We start from the raw sequence: 18,136 nt of genomic DNA on the forward strand, positions 1-18,136 counted from the left end.
AAATTATTGGAACAAAACTATAAAAATACCCCCTTCAAAATAGCTACTCATATGTTCACCTTTTTTTAAAAATAAGTCAAAATAAGAGTTGTCATGAAATAAGGAAAAAAAGACAAACTAACATGAGAAACCATTTGGATATTTTTTGGTTTCCAAATATACTTCAATTTTTACAAAGTGAGCAGCCGTTATAAATAAGAAAACACGTGTGACTATTTTGCTCAGAACAACTGAAGCACTCAAGTGAATCAAATCAAAACAAACTCTCAAATATACTAGGAACACTTCAATGACCCCAACATATTTTAAAGGGGAGTTTTCAGTAACCAAATTATTTTAAATCCCCTTTATCTTTGAACTTCTCTTTAAAATATATGGGAGTGTTTATTAAGGAAAAGTATAAAAACAACCCGTCATTGCAGAGTACAATTCTACGGATTTGAATATTAATTTCATCCCGCGGTACATTTCAGGGGAACACTTCAGCCGACAGTTTCTAGTATAGTATAGTATAGTATAGTATAGTATAGTATAGTATAGTATAGTATAGTATAGTATAGTATAGTATAGTATAGTATAGTATAGTATAGTATAGTATAGTATAGTATAGTATAGTATAGTATAGTATAGTATAGTATAGTATAGTATAGTATAGTATAGTATAGTATAGTATAGTATAGTATAGTATAGTATAGTATAGTATAGTATAGTATAGTATAGTATAGTATAGTATAGTATAGTATAGTATAGTATAGTATAGTATAGTATAGTATAGTATAGTATAGTATAGTATAGTATAGTATAGTATAGTATAGTATAGTATAGTATAGTATAGTATAGTATAGTATAGTATAGTATAGTATAGTATAGTATAGTATAGTATAGTATAGTATAGTTTTATGTTTTGGAAGTTATATCAGCGGTACTCTGTAGCGTTACATTTGGAAGACCAAAATTAAAAAATGGCATCCTTTCACATTGGATTTTGGGTTGCTCACAAATATGCAATATTTTTAGATTACCTATTAAATTTGAAGCTTCAAACCAATATGAACTGTCAAAACATTAGCGATAACTGTCAAAAAAAACACGAGAACGGTCAAAAACGAGAACTGTCAAAACATAACCGATAACTGTCAAAAAAAACACGAGAACGGTCGAAAACGAGAACTGTCAAAACATAACCGATAACTGTCAAAAAAAAACACGAGAACGGGAAGTTTGTATGTATGTATATTCAAGATCTTTAAAAGATCTAAAGTATTTCGTTCATTAAGATTACTCACTTGGCTTATCGTGAGACTCGTATGGATTGTTATAAGTCAGGGGTGTTTATTATTTTAATATTATTCTAATAATTTACATTGCCGTTTAATTTATATTCTGTTCGAAGAACAAATATCTTTGCGTGCTCTGTGGCTCAGTCGGTAGAGCGCTCAACTTACGGCCGGAAATGTACAATTCCCACGTAAGGTTGTTTTCTAGTTGGCAAAACTTGATTTCTGTAGCTTGAACGGGAGTTTCAAGCACTTTATAATCGCCTTTCTGGTTCCTCATGGAAACAACTAAACGGGAGTATTCTTCGAAATTAGCGAAACTAACCACGTATAATATAGATCACTAAGAGCCGCTTTTTACCAAATTTTATGGGTGTTTCCTTTATGAAATATCAAAAATTTGGTCTAATTTACTATCTCTAGTGTTGCGTTTAAGTGTCGTTAAATAAGAAATTCGCGTCAATCATCAGCGAATATTTCTGTTTTCGCATATTATTTCGAAAATACATATTTCTCAAATTGATCTAATTAATTATTAAAAGTCTCGTAAATAAAACTTTCTTCGTAGCTAATTTGCCATAAAAATAGTTTTATTCAAAAAAACAAAAAGATATATTTAAAAAGATAAAAGACGTTTCGCTGCTGTTGTGGACTCTTGCAAGTATCAAGTAAAATCTGTTTTCTGTCTCAAAATTCTCTTTTTTTTTCTGTGTGTGTGTTTTTTTTGTTTTTTTTTTGCGTCTGAATTTATTCAAAAAGTCTCCTTTCTCTGCGATCTGCGATGGAACATTCAGGATCCCCTATACTTTATTTGAAGTAGGGATCCAGGGGAAAAATGACGTGGGAATTTTATTTTTTCTCTGTCTTCTCACTTGTCGCAATTAACTTCTGAGTGCTAATTGGTGTTGCCAATATTATGAGATTAGGCTAAACTAGAGTTATGGTCTTCATAGTTTTAATAAACGTTTAGCTAATTAAAAAAAAAGTTGAAGGTAGATCATATAACTGACTCATTTGCATGTTTTGAAAGGTGTATTGAAACGTTATAGAAATGTATACAGTAGACTCCCGTTAACTCTGACCCGCAAGTTGAACGGGAAAAAAAACTTAATATCTCGATAAAAATCTTATAAAACAACAAATGAAACAAATTAGCGGATGGTCAGTGGTACGACTTAAGCGGATGGTTTTTGCGTACGTTAATAACAAAATGTTTAAAAGAATTGGAAATTAGTTTGGTTATCTGTTTTGCCTATGTTTTATATGACCGGGGTTCAAAAGGGGATAAATTCATACAAACAGCGCACAAAGGGATCCCTGAATTTAAAGAGAGGCTCCTTCTCTTTAAATTTTCTTTAAAATCAGTTCACATGAAGTTTAAAAAATCATCTCATTCAGTCATCTTGGCACGCTGGACGAGCCTACCTTAAGGTGGGTTTACAATCATTCGCCCAGGGTCATTAGCTTCTTTTGATATGATATATCAAAAAAAGCTACAGGACCTGGGGTCAAGGTTGATTCAATGTTCACAATAAATATGGCACACAAAAAGTTAACTTTCCTTTGTCATCAACTTTGGTTTCATTTTAAAATTTTAAAACTTATTTTGAATTTGTTTTTCGAAATCTGCTTGGTTGATAAATTTTTATTCGCCATGGTAGTTGAACTTATTTTAGCTGCGACAAAGGCTGGCGAATGAGAGAAAAATTACGCAGCATGCTAAAAATAAATAATACGCATGTCCATATTCATGGTCAGTTATTCGTACACTTAAGTGTGAACCCGCCTTCACTAGTGCAGTTTTCGCTTTATACTAAATCACTTTTATTACTTTTTAATTTTTTAATTAATTCATTTATTATCAATTTGTTTTTCTTTATTAACTTAATTTCATATGTCAAAACGAAAGCTGCTCACGCTATTTCGTGTATTTTTAGCACGGAATAGTGGTTCAAAACCCATTATGAATGAAATAGGGATATAATATAGAGATTTGAATAAACTCATAATAAATGCATGAGCTTTTATTTTTTGAAAAATTGTGAATTTTATTCAATGCAAAAAAAAAAACATCTGAATTAATGAATATGCGGAAGTTTCAAAAGAGAAAACTCTGGTAAGAGAACGCCAGCCACGATGTGAGAGAAAACCAACCACGATGTAAAACTTGAGGAGAACATAAAAACAAAAGTAAGAGATTTATATTGATATTACTGGGCGGCTAGTTTTTTAAAAAATAACCCAGTATTGCATTTTAATTATTTTCTTTGCTTTGCTAAAATTCTGATAAAGTTGTTCCTGTTGCAGATATACACGTTTTTGTAATAAGAACCTAGTTTATAAAGAAGATGAGAATGAGAAATTTGGTAAAGATATTTTTTTGATAGTTGGACGTTGGTCTTAGTCGTTGGTCGTTACAGGATCTCTTTTTTAGTGGTTGGTCGCTGGTAGTGACAGAATCTCTTTTTTAGTGGTTGGTCGTTGGTCGTTGGTCGTTATTTTAATTTCTTTTTAATAAAGGGGGTATTGTAAAATCGCTCCATAACATAGCTACTAACCTTGACTATTGTCGCTCTATTTTCTACTTTTTGTGCCAGAGAATTTAAATGCTTTACAACAGCTAAAGCATCCATTAAATCATGGGGAAATATGTGTTAAATTTCAAAGTCCTGCTACAATACAAAGCTGACCGTTTCTGCCTATATGTTCTGATAATCTTGCCCTTGATTTCTGTTCTCTCTGCCAAAATCTAAACTTATTAAATATACTTAGCCCAAAACCTTTCAATGCCCGTATTTATGTAACGTGGAGAATTTTTCGTGTTGTCGGGTAAAAAACTAATCAGAGTGGTAGCTTCTGGTGTAAATAAAACTACTTTATGGCGTTGTTTTAGCCCTTAAAATGGATGTATATTTAAAAATAAACAAGAAGCCCTGGGGGCTCTAAGAATTTCCGCGCGCTACCAAAATATTTGATGAAAACCTGCTAATTCGTTGTGTTATTGTGCCAAACATTCGAAGGGGCTTGGTGCATGAACCTCTGAAGATAAAGCCCATCAGTGACATTATATCTTACAACAAACGCAAACAAAACGAAACGTGTCATAATAAACTCACATTTTAAAAGAAATTGCTAACAAAAAATACAGCCTATCATTCATGGTTGAAAGTCTTGCGATTGAGACGTTTATAGTCTTAAACGGCATTAGTTGACAAAAAATCAAAATTTTGATGTAACCATCATTTTCAGCATACTTTTTTTATTAACTGTGTCAATTTTTGTCGAAAATAAAGCAGTTTTAATTTTTGGATAAATTTTGGCCTGAAATGGCATTTAGGTGACAAAAATCAAAATTTTAATGTCACCATTATGTTCAGCATACTTTTTTTGTTAACTTTGCCAATTTTTGTTGGAAATGAAGTAGTTTTAATTTTTGGACCAATTTTGGCCTAAAATGGCATTTAGGTGACAAAAATCAAAATTTTGATGTCACCATTATGTCAGCATACTTTTTTTGTTAACTTTGCCAATTTTTGTTGAAAATGAAGTATTTTTAATTTTTGGACCAATTTTGGCCTAAAATGACATTTAGGTGACAAAAATCAAAATTTTGATGTCACCATTATGTCAGCATACTTTTTTTGTTAACTTTGCCAATTTTTGTTGAAAATGAAGTATTTTTAATTTTTGGACCAATTTTGGCCTAAAATGACATTTAAGGTGGCAAAAAACCGAAATTTTGATGTCACCATTATGTCAGCATACTTTTTTTGTTAACTTTGCCAATTTTTGTTGAAAATGAAGTATTATTTATTTAACATCAAATTGGGTTCCATATAAAAATATGGTTCTTCTCCCTATAAATTAAAAATACAAATGAAAATTTATTTATTTATCAAAGGATACAACATCGGAGATTTAAACACAGTCTGTGCTACATGCCAAAGGTTAATACATTATAAATCCTGATACAATAATTATACAAAATCTAGCCACAAACACAATGTTAACTACCTTACGATGGCTTTTGCGAGAAAGTCTACATACGTAAAGTCTACAAAGTCTACATAAGTATTTTTAATTTTTGGACCAATTTTGGCCTAAAATGACATTTAGGTGACAAAAATCAAAATTTTGATGTCACCATTATGTCAGCATACCTTTTTTGTTAACTTTGCCAATTTTTGTTGAAAATGAAGTATTTTTAATTTTTGGACCAATTTTGGCCTAAAATGACATTTAAGGTGGCAAAAAACCGAAATTTTGATGTCACCATCATGTTCACCATACTTTTTTTGTTAATTGTGCCAAAATTTGTCAAAAATAAAGTAGTTTTAATTTTTGGACCAATTTTGGCCTAAAATGACATTTAGGTAACAAGAAATCAAAATTTTGATGTCACCATCATGTTCAGCATACTTTATTTGTTAAACTGTTCCAAATTTTGTTGAAAATAAAGTAGTTCTAATTTTTGGACCAATTTTGGCCTAAAATGACATTTAGGTGACAAAACTCAAAATTATTATGCCACCATTATGTTCAGCATACTTTTTTTGTTAACTGTGCCAAATTTTGTCGAAAACAAATACCAATTTTGGCCTGAAGCGTCAATACTAGACTTCCCAGTAGTTAAGGAACTTGGGTACGAAGTTTACATCTGTGACGGACCAACGTGAAATCCCAGGGTCGATTTTTTCTCAAAAAATGCTCCGAAAGAAAAAAACGACGGTTTTAAAGAATTTCCTACGCCTTCGGGCGCGGAAATTCAAATATTATTTGTGTTGTTTAATCTTGGTAGAATGGCCGGAAGAAATATTTATTTACTAATAGGATATGTATAGTTAACTTGTGCAGATTTTATGTGGTTCATAACATCTGTTTTTGATATTAATTTCACAAGTTTTCTATCAACAGAGCAAACAGTAATACTTCATCAGTTTTAACTCTGAATCTTCAGTGTCAACGTTACTCAAACACGAGATAGACAAACACAGCAATTTAACCAATGTTTCTTGTGCTTCTTGTAATAAAACTTTATTATCTACAAATAATTTCAGAAAGTTCAGCAAAGATAGACAGACGACAGCTATTTTTAAAGCGACTAGACTGTTGCCCGTGGATAAATCCACGGGTTCGCCCGTCCTTTATATACCGCATTTCGCGTGTCTTTCTACTGAGGTTACCATTTTGCGCACAAACAGACAGATGGAATACGGCTGTTGTTCTTTCAATAACGGCTAGGGAAAAAGATAAAAAAGAAGGAAAATTTAATGGGAGTAGGGTCTCTGTTTTAAGCATAATGCTTTTCTCTATTTAATTGTCATGGCTCATTTTTTTCATATTATTTTAACTCGATTGTTCTCTACGAATTCGCGACGATGCTATTAAAGTTACGCGGTTACAATCTAGATTATAAAATTTCTGCATTTAAACTCGTAACTTTTAATCTCAACAATTGATCATATTAAAATTATCTTTTATTTCAGCTTTGGTAGAAACCAGAAAACATGGAAGAAGCCATTTTGTTTGCTATTTATCTAATTAAATTCTCAATTTGTAGCTATTGTTGGTGTTTCCTGTTTCCTCTTTTTAATTAATTGTGTTAAAACTGTTTTCATTTAAGTTGTTACAAAACGTTTTCTTTAGAACAAAATGCTCAAATGGATTATATCTGTCGTTTTAAGTTTTACTCTAAGAGCAAATGAATGGAAAAATAATAAAATGTGAATATATAAACAAACAATGAAGCAACTATTCCTGTTATTTTAAAAAAGAAATATAAGAAGGAATCGTTTACCTGGTTTATAGTTTATCATCGTGAAATTTGAATAATTTTTTCGTGTTTCTGGTTTTTTTGTAGCAGTAGAGAGGTAAGGTGTATTTAGTTTAAATAAGCTAGAAGGATAAGTAAATGTGAAAATAAATACAAAAATATGTGAAATATATATGAGGAAACACTTTTTGAATTTTTACGTTAGATAAGGATGATTTTAGGATAAGATAGATCTTTTTAGAAATGCCTAAATCATGTAATACAGACTCTGTTTAGTGGAATTTAATAATAACTTGTCAGTGGCCGTGGAAAAATCCACGGGTTCGCGCGTCCTTTTTATACTGCATTGCGTGCGCCTCGCTTTTTGTGGTACCATTTTGCGTGACAGACAGACGTATATGTGCATTACAATATAGGCTAGTCGTTCCCTGCCGGAAAATCCACCGGGTCGTCCGCCTTTAAATTACACGCTATTTTACACGTTATTATTATAGAGATTAAATTAGACAAAAGTAAAAAATTTCCTTACAATATGCTCATTTTGAAATTTGTGTTTGCATAATTATGAATGTTTGGTTATTTACTCTTTGTTAACTCATATAAACTTGTATTCTACCATTAATGTAAATGTGTTTTCTCAGGTTACATTTGAATTATTTTTTTCCTCACAAAATTAAGCTAACCGTCTGTTAGTTGAATCAGGCTGCTTAAACAACAGCACCTTAGCGGTGGTTTTTGCACCAGCTTCAGATGCGTCAGGATGATTTTCGTTCAAAAGTTTATAACACCTTTGTTACAACGAAGAAACACGTATAAAAGAGCATTACCCATCTCTTAGAAGAATATTCAAGGCTGTAAAAGTATTTAAAATAGATATCTCTAGCCTTAGCTACTAGTTAGCAGTTGTTTTTTTGTAAATTTGTGTTTACTCAGTTGGCAAATTGGCAAATAAAAATTCTTACGGAGGCGTTATTGGAGGAGGGGTAGCTTAAAAGAGACCGAGCACTTATTATAATATGTACCATATACAGCAATATTTACATTTCCAACTACACAGAAAGTCCCCTTTGTCTCAGCTTATCACCCTAACGAAAGAAGAGGCTGGTGTCAAGGTTGCTCCATGAATTATACTTCGCAATTGTATACATTTGTAGATAAAATTCTTACCCATACTGTGCGTGTGTGCATACAGATGTCTCGACGCGCTCAGTGCTGCATGATCATTGTCTTGGTTCAAGTTCCCGTGTTCTTAATCTACTTTCTTAACACTGAAAAGAAATTCGTTTCTTATGCGACATCACTAGCGCTTAAAATTAATAGAACGAGCACAGAAAATTCTAACAGTACACAGGCTAAAGAAAAGGTGGAAGTTTTATACAATGAAGTGAGAAAAAAGCTAGAAAATGTTCGCGAACTCAACAGAAAGCGTTTATTCAAGGGAGAAGCACTATTGAAATGGTGGAAAGATGAATTCAAAGAGATGTTAGATGTTATGAAAGTTACGCGGAGAGAAAGATATCAATTACTTCTTATTGTATCCACTGCGCCGCAACGCGCTGACCGTCGGCAAGCTATTCGACAGACATGGTGGCAACAATGTCAAGAAAACAGCCAGGTAATTTAGGTCAATTTAGCCTTTCTCCATCCTCGAGGAAATATACAAAATGCTCTGGGATCGAGGCTACCTTTTTAAAATTGATTTTGCTCCAAGAGAATAATATGTGTAAATGCGAAAATTCCACGATAAATGTTCAACTTCTTTTCAGAATCACAAACCCAGCCCAGGGCATGGACATAGAGATAAAAATGCCATCGAGCACTGTAAACCAGTTGAAACAGATTGTTCGTTAAGTTTTTTATTAGATATAAGCGACGAATGTTTTATTACCAAGGTTGCCACCCCTTCTTAAATTCTCCTAAATTTTGAACCATCTCCTTAAAACTCCTCAAATCTACTTAAAATTAGATTTTTTAACAAATTCTTCTCGAATCTCCTCAATTTTAGTTTCACTACATGGATATGTGAAAAGATTCACCCCCTCCCTAACGTCGGAGGGATGTTTAGCGTATACATTTCGAATTTTCAGTCACCCTTAATTAAAAAAAGGGGCTACATTTTATTCAGGTGAGTAAGGAATGAATCTTTGGAACTAAGTTGCTGTTTACATGTCTTATGAGTTCGCTCGGACTTGAATTAGCCAAGGTTTTTAGTTCTGATTTTGCTGTTACATCTTATACTGAACAAAACAGACACAGTTAACTCTTGGTAATTCAAAACTCCAGGGGACTGAGGAAAATAGTTTGACTTCACGAATTTTCGAGTTAAACGAAGCTCCTCGAATTTTTTATCTAAAATGAGATTATAGTTAGAGTTAAAGCGATTTCTTCAAGAGGTGGGGCAACAATTGGAAAGGTTCAATATTGGCGATGAAAAAGGCATGCAAGTCCCTTGTAAATTTAATTTTATATCACATTTATATTATTATTAATCTATATAACATGAGAAGTTAATAAAAACTGAAAAAAAAGTTCCGACAGTTATCTAGTCCTTGATTTCCTTTTCTTGAGTAAAAAGTTCGAGTTATCCAAAGAAATTAGTTTCAAGGGGGACAAAAAATGGGTCGAGCTAACGAATGTTTGAGTTATCCAAGGTTCACGTTACCGAGAGCTTAGTAAGCTGATAAAAAAAACGGGCTATGTTTGTTATTAAATTGCTTTACCTTTTATTTTCAGTTAAAATGTATCTTCTTTACCGATGGTCTTGTTAAAGACAGTGATAAGGACGAACTGAAAAAAGAAAATCGGCAGTATGGAGATTTGTTTTTACAACCAGTACCAAACGGTATACATTTTGGGGAACGATTGTTATACCAACTACAATGGGCCATTCTAGCTTACGATTTTGATTACTTAGTCCGGATAGATGATGACCAGTTTCTTTGCTTGGATGTTTTGTCATATGAACTTCAACACAAGGTGCCAAAAACAAATGCGATATATGGATGGGTTCATTGCAGGAGAAACCTAATCCGGCCCGATGAAGGTTTTGTTGTGTTTTCGGAGGATGTTGTTTATAAATTTTTGTCCCAACCAAACGACACGATGATGTGCCATCCAGTAGGTGGCCAACAAATAGGTTTATGGGTTAAAAATTTGAAGATGAGAAATATATATTACCATGATGCACGTATTCATCATGACCCCCCTGCCGCTCAGTTACCATATTTATTAAAAAAGAATGACATTTGCCATGAATACGTATCCCTACACGGGAGCTATCCAAAAGTGATGAAAATATTTTGGGACAAAAGAGGAGCCAGGGGGGTTGATGTACAAAAGTCATCTCGCCGTATTCAAGAGTTTAAAAATTACTGTAACTTCGATCAAGCATTTGATTTTCGCTTGTTTCAGGGAAAATGGAGATACAATACAATGTTGTGCTCCTCAAAAATTACCGGGAGTACAACAGATAAAATATATAAGGGACGTGAATGAAATCATCTTAAACAACAAGGCAAAAAATATCTGCGTATTCAAAATGGCGGATGTTAAGTGTTTTTTTTGTCATATAACATTTCTAAGATATGCGTATATGTTTATATATAACAAATAGGCGATGATGCAATTTTTTTAGAAATGAAATTTGAAGTTTATAATGTTGTTGTTTTCATACAAACCTTACGGTGGCTTATATCTGCCACATTTTCATAGCAGTTAAGGATTTTAGTGCGCACTAACACACTTTCTAGCGCGCACTAGTTAATTGTCTAGTGCGCACTAGTATCTTGATTAGTGCGCACTAGGGAGAGCTTTTGTCAGTCACTTTTGCAAAGTGGATAAAATTTCTTTGAAAGTCTATAAAACATCGCCTATAAATTTGATCTGTGAATTAGCAAACTTTGACGTTAGAGCAATATTGACGTCAAAGGAAAGTATATTAACATTAGTGAAGCCATTGCATTGCTCTTTTAAATTTAAGGCTAAATAACTTGGAAAAGGCTTGAAAAAACTGACGTCATCTCCTGCGTGGGTAACTAGGGACTACCTGGGACCAATTTGAGTAAGTTTTCCAAACCTGGGTCCCCGAATCCGTTTCGGAATGGACGTGTTGATGACGTTATTAAAAAACCTTTAAACCCTAATATCTCTGCAACCGTTTATCAAAACTACATGATCCTATACATTTTCTTGATCAGCGTTTCAAGATCTATACGATGGAGGTATACTAATTCTTAAAAAATTTTTTTAGGGTATTGACGGGTCTTTGCAGACGTCAGCAAATTTTTTAATTCCTGATATTTCCTTAGGCGTTCGTCGAAAACATATGATCCTGTACAATAATTTGTCTAGCGTTTCAACCTCTACACATTACAGACAAAGAATAAATAAATTTTGCGATTTTTTTGTCTGCACTGTTGACGTCAGCAAAACATCTAAAATTACTTTTCTTTTATTGACCTTTTTCCTAAGTGGATTTCTCCACGGGGTTTATCAACTAGTTATTAATTAATAGAAACAAAGATGATACAGTCGTCATATCCCACAATATATTCCCTTAAAACATATCACATTTGTCCTGAAATACTCTTTTAAAAGACCTTTCCCGAATTTCCTAATTATGTCAAACTCAATTAAAGAGGTCAATTCTAAAAATGGTTCTTAGCAAAAGGAAGAACAAATTACCTAATTTCTTAAATACTTTTGTTCGACTGAAAGTTACGGTCAAACCCTTTATTTCATATGGCCGAGCTTTCTAAGAATAGCCTCGTTTTCAAAATAATTATTTTCTTTAAATCTAATTTGTCATGATAATTTGATATTCTATCTGAATATCCTTATTTGAAGAGCATTTAGAGCCATTATAAAATTTTGGATGACGTCATAATTTTTATAATTCGGGAAAATTGGGAAAGGTGTAAAAAATTTCATAACTTTATATGCATATATGTATCTATACATACAAATTTAATTTTCTGTGAATGATGTAAGGTTGAAGAAGCCTTTGTCGAATGTTACAATAGCCTCGATTTTGTGAAACGCTGGCAACCACTGACCTAACATAACATTCATAAGATGAAATTCTAAATGAAAAAAACGAACAGTCAAACCTTACCTAAACTAAATAAACCCACAACTAGATCTACTATTATGACTTCGAAGTAAACTAGGAAAACAAAGGGAAAATGTATAAAAACCATACTTTACGACAACGCAATTTAGTACGCACTAGTCTTACTTTAATGCGCACTAAACGATTTTTAGTGCGCACTGTACATAAGTTGGTGCGCGCTAAATATAATTTTAGTGCGCACCAGTAGAGTGTCTACTTTGAAATATTTCCAGTGCGCACTAGGTTGCGTCCTAGCGTGGAGTCTAGTAGCAACTTAGCAACAAATAACTTAGGTAGTGTGCCCTAAAATGGTGTTAGTGCGCACTTAATTTATATTTTCTATTGCTTTACAAACTAGTGCGTTTTTTAGGGCGCAGTATCACTGTCTTCTAGTGCGCAGTAGCAAAGTCATTAGTGCGCACTGGAAAATGGTTTAGTGCATACTAAAATCCTAAGTCACTTGCTTGTGAGCCACCGTAAAACCTGCCTCGTTTTTGTGTTGTTAATAGTTTTTAAAGTGAACACGCGTGTATGATTACATGTTTGTTATGCATATACAAAGGGACACGTACCTTGAGCTTGACCCTGCTATAGTTTTACTGATCTAAGTTGCAATGTTTATATCGTCAAATATGATTTCAGTTTAGAATGATTCTTACTAATAAAATGTTAATACAAAAAAGGATTCTGACGCTTAGTTGGTTTTATCGGTAAAAGATGGAGTGGTGGGGGTTGTGGTTAATTCGGTAAAGATATTTATATGAAAATATTGACATGAAAATTTGTGCAAGCATGAGTTATGGTCATGCCTTTTTTTTAATTTTGTGTGTTTTGCTCCACAAAATAACTCGAAATCCATAACACACGTGTATAACGTATTTATATACTTAAAAAGTAAAAAAGAAGATCGTTGTCGAAACCATTTTAATTTTGTCCGCAGTTTGACCGTAGCGAAACAGCCGTGCGCAGGGCATATTCGTTTCTCCCTACTTTTATAGCTAATACCAAGTTTAAGGACTCAGAAATTCGCCAGCTCCACTTAGTAGACTCTCTCAGATGAGGTTGTTTGTTCTGACCTATATATTTAAATCATTGAAAGTTAATTTATAGGTCATGATTTGTAACACTCACTAGCTAGCTAGCTATTAGCTACGTCACCTCCATATATGTTTAATGACATAATACTACACTATATCCAGCATATAAGACTGCTGCGGTTTTAAAGACTACTCCCCCTCTTCGTGTTGGCGGGGTCTGTTTCGCAGTTCTCGAAACTCTCTTCAAACATCCTTTTATCCATAAGCGGAATCTCGTTGTTTTATTATTGAGACGCTGCCAGCCCTCCTTTCAAATTCAAGTTGCAAATTCAATGTTATATCCATATCCTCTAAGTATAAATAATATATCCATTCTAATATCTCCGTACATTTGGATATAATATCCATTTTGCATTAGCGCTATTATATCCATTCTTTCTAAGTGAGTATGTTGTTCACTTATAAGTTATTTTTCTTACGTTTTGATTTTCATGCATCTGCACGGTTTTATATGTTTTTTTCATCCCACAATGTTCTTATTTTGTTTTCTTTAAAACAAAACGGAAGTACATTGTAGAACTTACACATGTCGTTAACAAACTCCTCAAAAATAGTTTCTTTTTGAGGGGTCCTAAACTTAAATTATTTTGTACTACTTAATGTACGAGAGAATTAAAAGTGACTAAGTTCTTAAAGTTCTTATTTTTTGAAAAATATTAACTTCTACGTTCTTATAAACTGGTTTCGTAGTTAACTAAAACTTGTATATAATAAAACACAAGATGTGAATTACATTTCTGTCAATAAAAAAGGAAAACTAAATACTACTTTAAGTTAAAAAGAAGCTGTCCATTTTTTTGTTATAAAAACTTTGTTTCAGAGCTTTTAACAATATAAAAGAATTTTATTGTCATGATCTTTCCAGCTTATATACTCATCGGCAATAACTCGCAAGATTTTCGTTTTGGTAAATGCTCAATCAATATTTTCTTGCAAAACATCTAAATATGTCAATTCCTTTTAGTTGAAAATTATCTGAGTTAACATAAGGTGATGTCAATATTTTGTCAAAAAAGATCAAAAATATGTCAATTCTTTTATCGAGTTTAAGATTGTCCGACTGCTAAGATAAGGTGATACCAATATTTTGTCGCAAGGAACAAAAATATTTCAATTCCTTTATTGAATTGAAAATTGTGTGAATGCTAAGATAAGGTGAGGAAGAACGAATAAAATTCAATAATTTATTTCTTGCAAAAATAACAATCTTTGTCACAGATTCAGACGTGTTTGACAAACTATCGGAAGGATACCGGAGCCACGATCATGTCTGTATAAAGTTAGTTTGAAGTTAACATTATTTTATATAAAACTAATTAGATGTAATTAAAAAAAGTATACACTAGAAGAACCTAATTAAAAGACTAAATGTTTAATGTTTGAAGTGACACTTTTTCTTGCCATAGAGCGGTACTGCCACCACTACGCTTACAATAATAACCCACGTTTTATATCTTCTGCCTTTACTGTGATATTTGCATATATGTGGCATTATTATTTTGATGAGTTTATGCTCGAATGTGCTCATACCCAAAGACGTTTTTACCATATCAGGGAACCCCTAAACTTGCTTTACGTGAATTAGGACATATATTAAACTAAACTAGTTGGAAATGTTGATTTTGAAACTAAAAAAATATAATAAAGATAAAGTTATTTTAGTTATTAAAATAAAATAAATTAAAGATTAGAAATAAAAACTAAACAGTAAGGGATCTTTGAGCGATCTGTTCGACATCCATCAATGTATGAGTTGTACTTCAGCAATTTCATTAGCATTTAAACCTTCATTGCATTTAACCTCGATCCAAAATGAGTACCATCAAAGCTATACACATCCTTTTTCATCGCAAATAGTCAAACACGGAAATACTGTAATTAGCTGAAGGAATGAAGGCTTTTTCGTTTTGTTGAGCTTTAATTGTTCAATTAGCGGCTTCACGAAGAGCTTCCACCCCCTGTCAGCCCAGAAACTTTCATGTCCACCAATGTACACCAAAAACAGTGGACGTTCTTCTGCTAAGGCAACAGCCCGTTTACGAGAACTGCATTTCATCTCTGCAAGGACTGAGGAGGTCACTTGAAAGGTTGTAGTTCATAGCACCAAATGCGACATCATCCGTCACATGTATCATAAAAGCTTCAAAGAAATGGCGCACAAGAGAATCCCCAATGAATGTAATTGACGAGTATTTTTTGAAAGGAAATCACATGTCCACAATGATGTGTAAACTTCTAAAGGACAATAGGTTTCTTTCCATTCCATTAATTTTGGAATGATAATACTTGAATAATCTGTACAATCAGGTAGACATTTACAGTATTCCGGGCCTTGTCTACATTCATGCTTTTGCTGGTTACAACATGGTTTCGACGAATTTGCTGCACATTGACCTGGATACCTAAAAACAAACAGAAATGCTTGTATTATTTTCTTCCTACAAGAAATTACATCTCCATAGGTGACTTTGTCACACTCTCCTAAGTAAGAAATTGAAATAAATTATATTTCTTTTTCACTTCATTAACATTCTTCATTCATCATTAAGTCGTCTATACTAAGGATCTACTATACAGTCAAATTTCCAGTAGCCAATAACATTGAAAATCAATATTGAGTGTTGCAGCTGCTATCATACATTGAACATAAGCTTGTAGAGAAGAACTTGAAGTGATATTTTTTAATTTACTCGAAAGAAACGGCACGAAATACACAGTAGCCATGCTCACAGGCGCAACAATTTATCAGATAAGTGTTTAGGGAATTTTGTTTCTATTGTTATTTATTTAAGATTGGACCAATCATACACGATTGAACAATTTCAAACAGCTCAGGTTGTTCCTGTTGATTAAGATTTTCGGCTGAAAAACTGTCTATGTCATCTGTATCCCTGAGTTTATCTTTGGGATCTAAGTAAGTAACAAATGACAATGAGGTAAACCCCTCTTTTGAAATTCTATAACATAAACATGCGATACAGTTTTACCTAGAACTCCCCTTTCGGTAACATCTTTTAAGAGTTCATTTAGTTTTAATTTAAAAACTCGAGAAAATATATCAGGTCAATTATGCGCATGGTGGCCTGCAATTAAATTTTCTATAATCTCTCCCCATTTTGGATAGCAGGTAAAAGTCAAAAAAAAATTTGGTTCTTCAAATTCACCAATGACAACCATAGCATCTTGATAGTTCTGAGCCATGGCACGTGGACTTCCTGGAAAACTTGAAGGAAAGACAAGAATACGTCCTGGTTGAAGGTCTCGCTCTGCAGCTTGTGCATTCAAGTGGTCAGCTAAACCTTCAAAACTATCAACACGCTGGTTTGTTTGATTTGCACGAATGTAATTTAAGTTGTAACCCTCAACATTAGAATCAACTTCAATTTCTCACCATAATAAATCGGGCTAAAATTTTCCCGAACGGCTACACGGTAAGTATAATACTGCAACATTGTAGTAGTATTTCGAGTACAGGTTACACGTTCGGCAGCATGGGGTATCCCATAGTACCAACCTGGTTCACCCTTTGGAAAAATTTCCTCCACGTGGGTAGGTAACAATATCCCTGTTTCCAGAAGGAGCTCCATCTTGGCCAACAAAAACTGCGGCTATTTCGTCACGATGTGGCAAGTTATATTGCCTTAGATCACCACCAACTCTCATGCACATGCGTACCTCTGATGGGACACGGTTTTCAGCTCCTGCCTGAGCTATTTCATCAGCTACAACTTCAGCCATGTACCCGTATGCATCAGCAAAAGGGCTAACACTGTTCATTACATCTTGAACAGTTTGCATCACATCTTCTCTACAGCCATTATTTTCAGGACGTGCCTTTCTTTCATTGAGTGCTCTACCTGCCTCATAAATATCAAGTTGGTTAAAAACAGGAGTATGTCCCACAGCAGGATGAAGATCCGCAACACGATGCCATATTTGACCGCAGATACGAAAGCATGGTTGTTCACGGACAGAGGAGGACGTAGATTTGCTCCAAATTAAGCAAACGAAACTGCACTATTATACTTACGCATATTCGCTTGAAAGTTTCGTGCCTGAACAGTATCATTATTTGTTAACAGTTGCCTTAGCTGCTCAGGGTAAGGAGACAATTTATTGAGTGCAACTTTGCCATATGGCCACATTTAAAACACTCCTCATTTTCAAACTTTAGAGCTTGACAATGCTCACAATTTTTGTCCATAACACCTAAATAAAATACATTAGGCAATACATGCTGACGTGCAACATTAAAATATGGGGCATTTCTGCGAGCACGAACAGCAGATGTCGTTGTGCATTTACCTGCCTTCTATTTGCAAGCTGCTCAACATTCTGTTTTTGTCGAGCAATAGCTTGCCTTTCAGCATTTTGAGCACGTCTATTGGCAGAGTGATCAGGATTTTCTAAACGACGTGCAGCAGCTTTCCTTATAGAATTTTGAGTACGCCTATTGGCAGCTTGCTCATAACTTTTATCATTACGAATTGCTGCTTGCCTTAAAGCATCACTATGATGCCTGCTCTTAACTTGGTCGACAGTTTCAATACAATGCAAAGATGCAACATGTTGTTGCAAGACACATCATCATTAATTAATGCACGTGGTATGGCATTTACCAGCACTTCATGTTGCCATTCAACATGTTGAGAAATATTTGGCATTTGGCCCATAATGAGACCTACTAACCCCTGATTTTTCCCAAGGCGTTGCAAGACAAACCTACCAGCATTATTGAAAAGCCAAAAACCACGTACAGGGTTGTTACTGTTATTACTACTCTCTAATGGGTTCGACATTGAAGAAAAATACACAACCTAGTAGCTACTTACCATGAATTCTAAGAAATAAACAGTTTAACTTTGCTCAGTAGCTTAAT

At 33.6% G+C, this 18,136-nt stretch overlaps 3 protein-coding genes across 4 annotated transcripts in view; all 3 read left to right on the plus strand.

Annotated features, from left to right (window-relative positions):
• Window positions 1–3,258: 3,258 nt before the first annotated feature.
• LOC130645511 (uncharacterized) overlaps window positions 3,259–18,136 on the plus strand; it is a 63,307-nt gene continuing 48,429 nt past the window's right edge. The window contains exon 1 of one of the 2 annotated variants that reach the window (XM_057451523.1): window positions 3,259–3,467. The gene's annotated coding sequence lies outside the window, so the exon portion shown is untranslated. The remainder of the gene's footprint in view (window positions 3,468–18,136) is intronic. The other variant, XM_057451522.1, reaches the window with a different exon arrangement.
• Window positions 6,833–10,706, plus strand: LOC130645518 (uncharacterized). Its single transcript, XM_057451530.1, has 3 exons — window positions 6,833–7,147; window positions 8,205–8,665; window positions 9,784–10,706. Exons 2-3 carry the CDS (start codon window positions 8,243–8,245, stop codon window positions 10,543–10,545), a joined length of 1,185 nt encoding a protein of 394 aa, XP_057307513.1. The 5' UTR covers window positions 6,833–7,147; window positions 8,205–8,242; the 3' UTR covers window positions 10,546–10,706.
• The window catches only part of LOC130645517 (D-2-hydroxyglutarate dehydrogenase, mitochondrial-like), a 90,154-nt gene continuing 88,164 nt past the window's right edge, over window positions 16,147–18,136 (plus strand). Inside the window, exon 1 of the mRNA XM_057451529.1 lies at window positions 16,147–16,157. The gene's annotated coding sequence lies outside the window, so the exon portion shown is untranslated. The remainder of the gene's footprint in view (window positions 16,158–18,136) is intronic.

The sequence above is a fragment of the Hydractinia symbiolongicarpus genome, chromosome 5 (genome assembly GCF_029227915.1).
Source record: "Hydractinia symbiolongicarpus strain clone_291-10 chromosome 5, HSymV2.1, whole genome shotgun sequence".
Taxonomy (NCBI): Eukaryota; Metazoa; Cnidaria; class Hydrozoa; order Anthoathecata; family Hydractiniidae; genus Hydractinia; species Hydractinia symbiolongicarpus.

Bases quoted from the DNA above. Each gene is read 5' to 3' on its own strand.
- LOC130645518 (XM_057451530.1), top strand. From the start codon at position 8,243: ATGTCTCGACGCGCTCAGTGCTGCATGATCATTGTCTTGGTTCAAGTT. The intron at 8,666-9,783 runs GTAATTTAGGTC...TTTTATTTTCAG, and splicing joins AATGTCAAGAAAACAGCCAG to TTAAAATGTATCTTCTTTAC.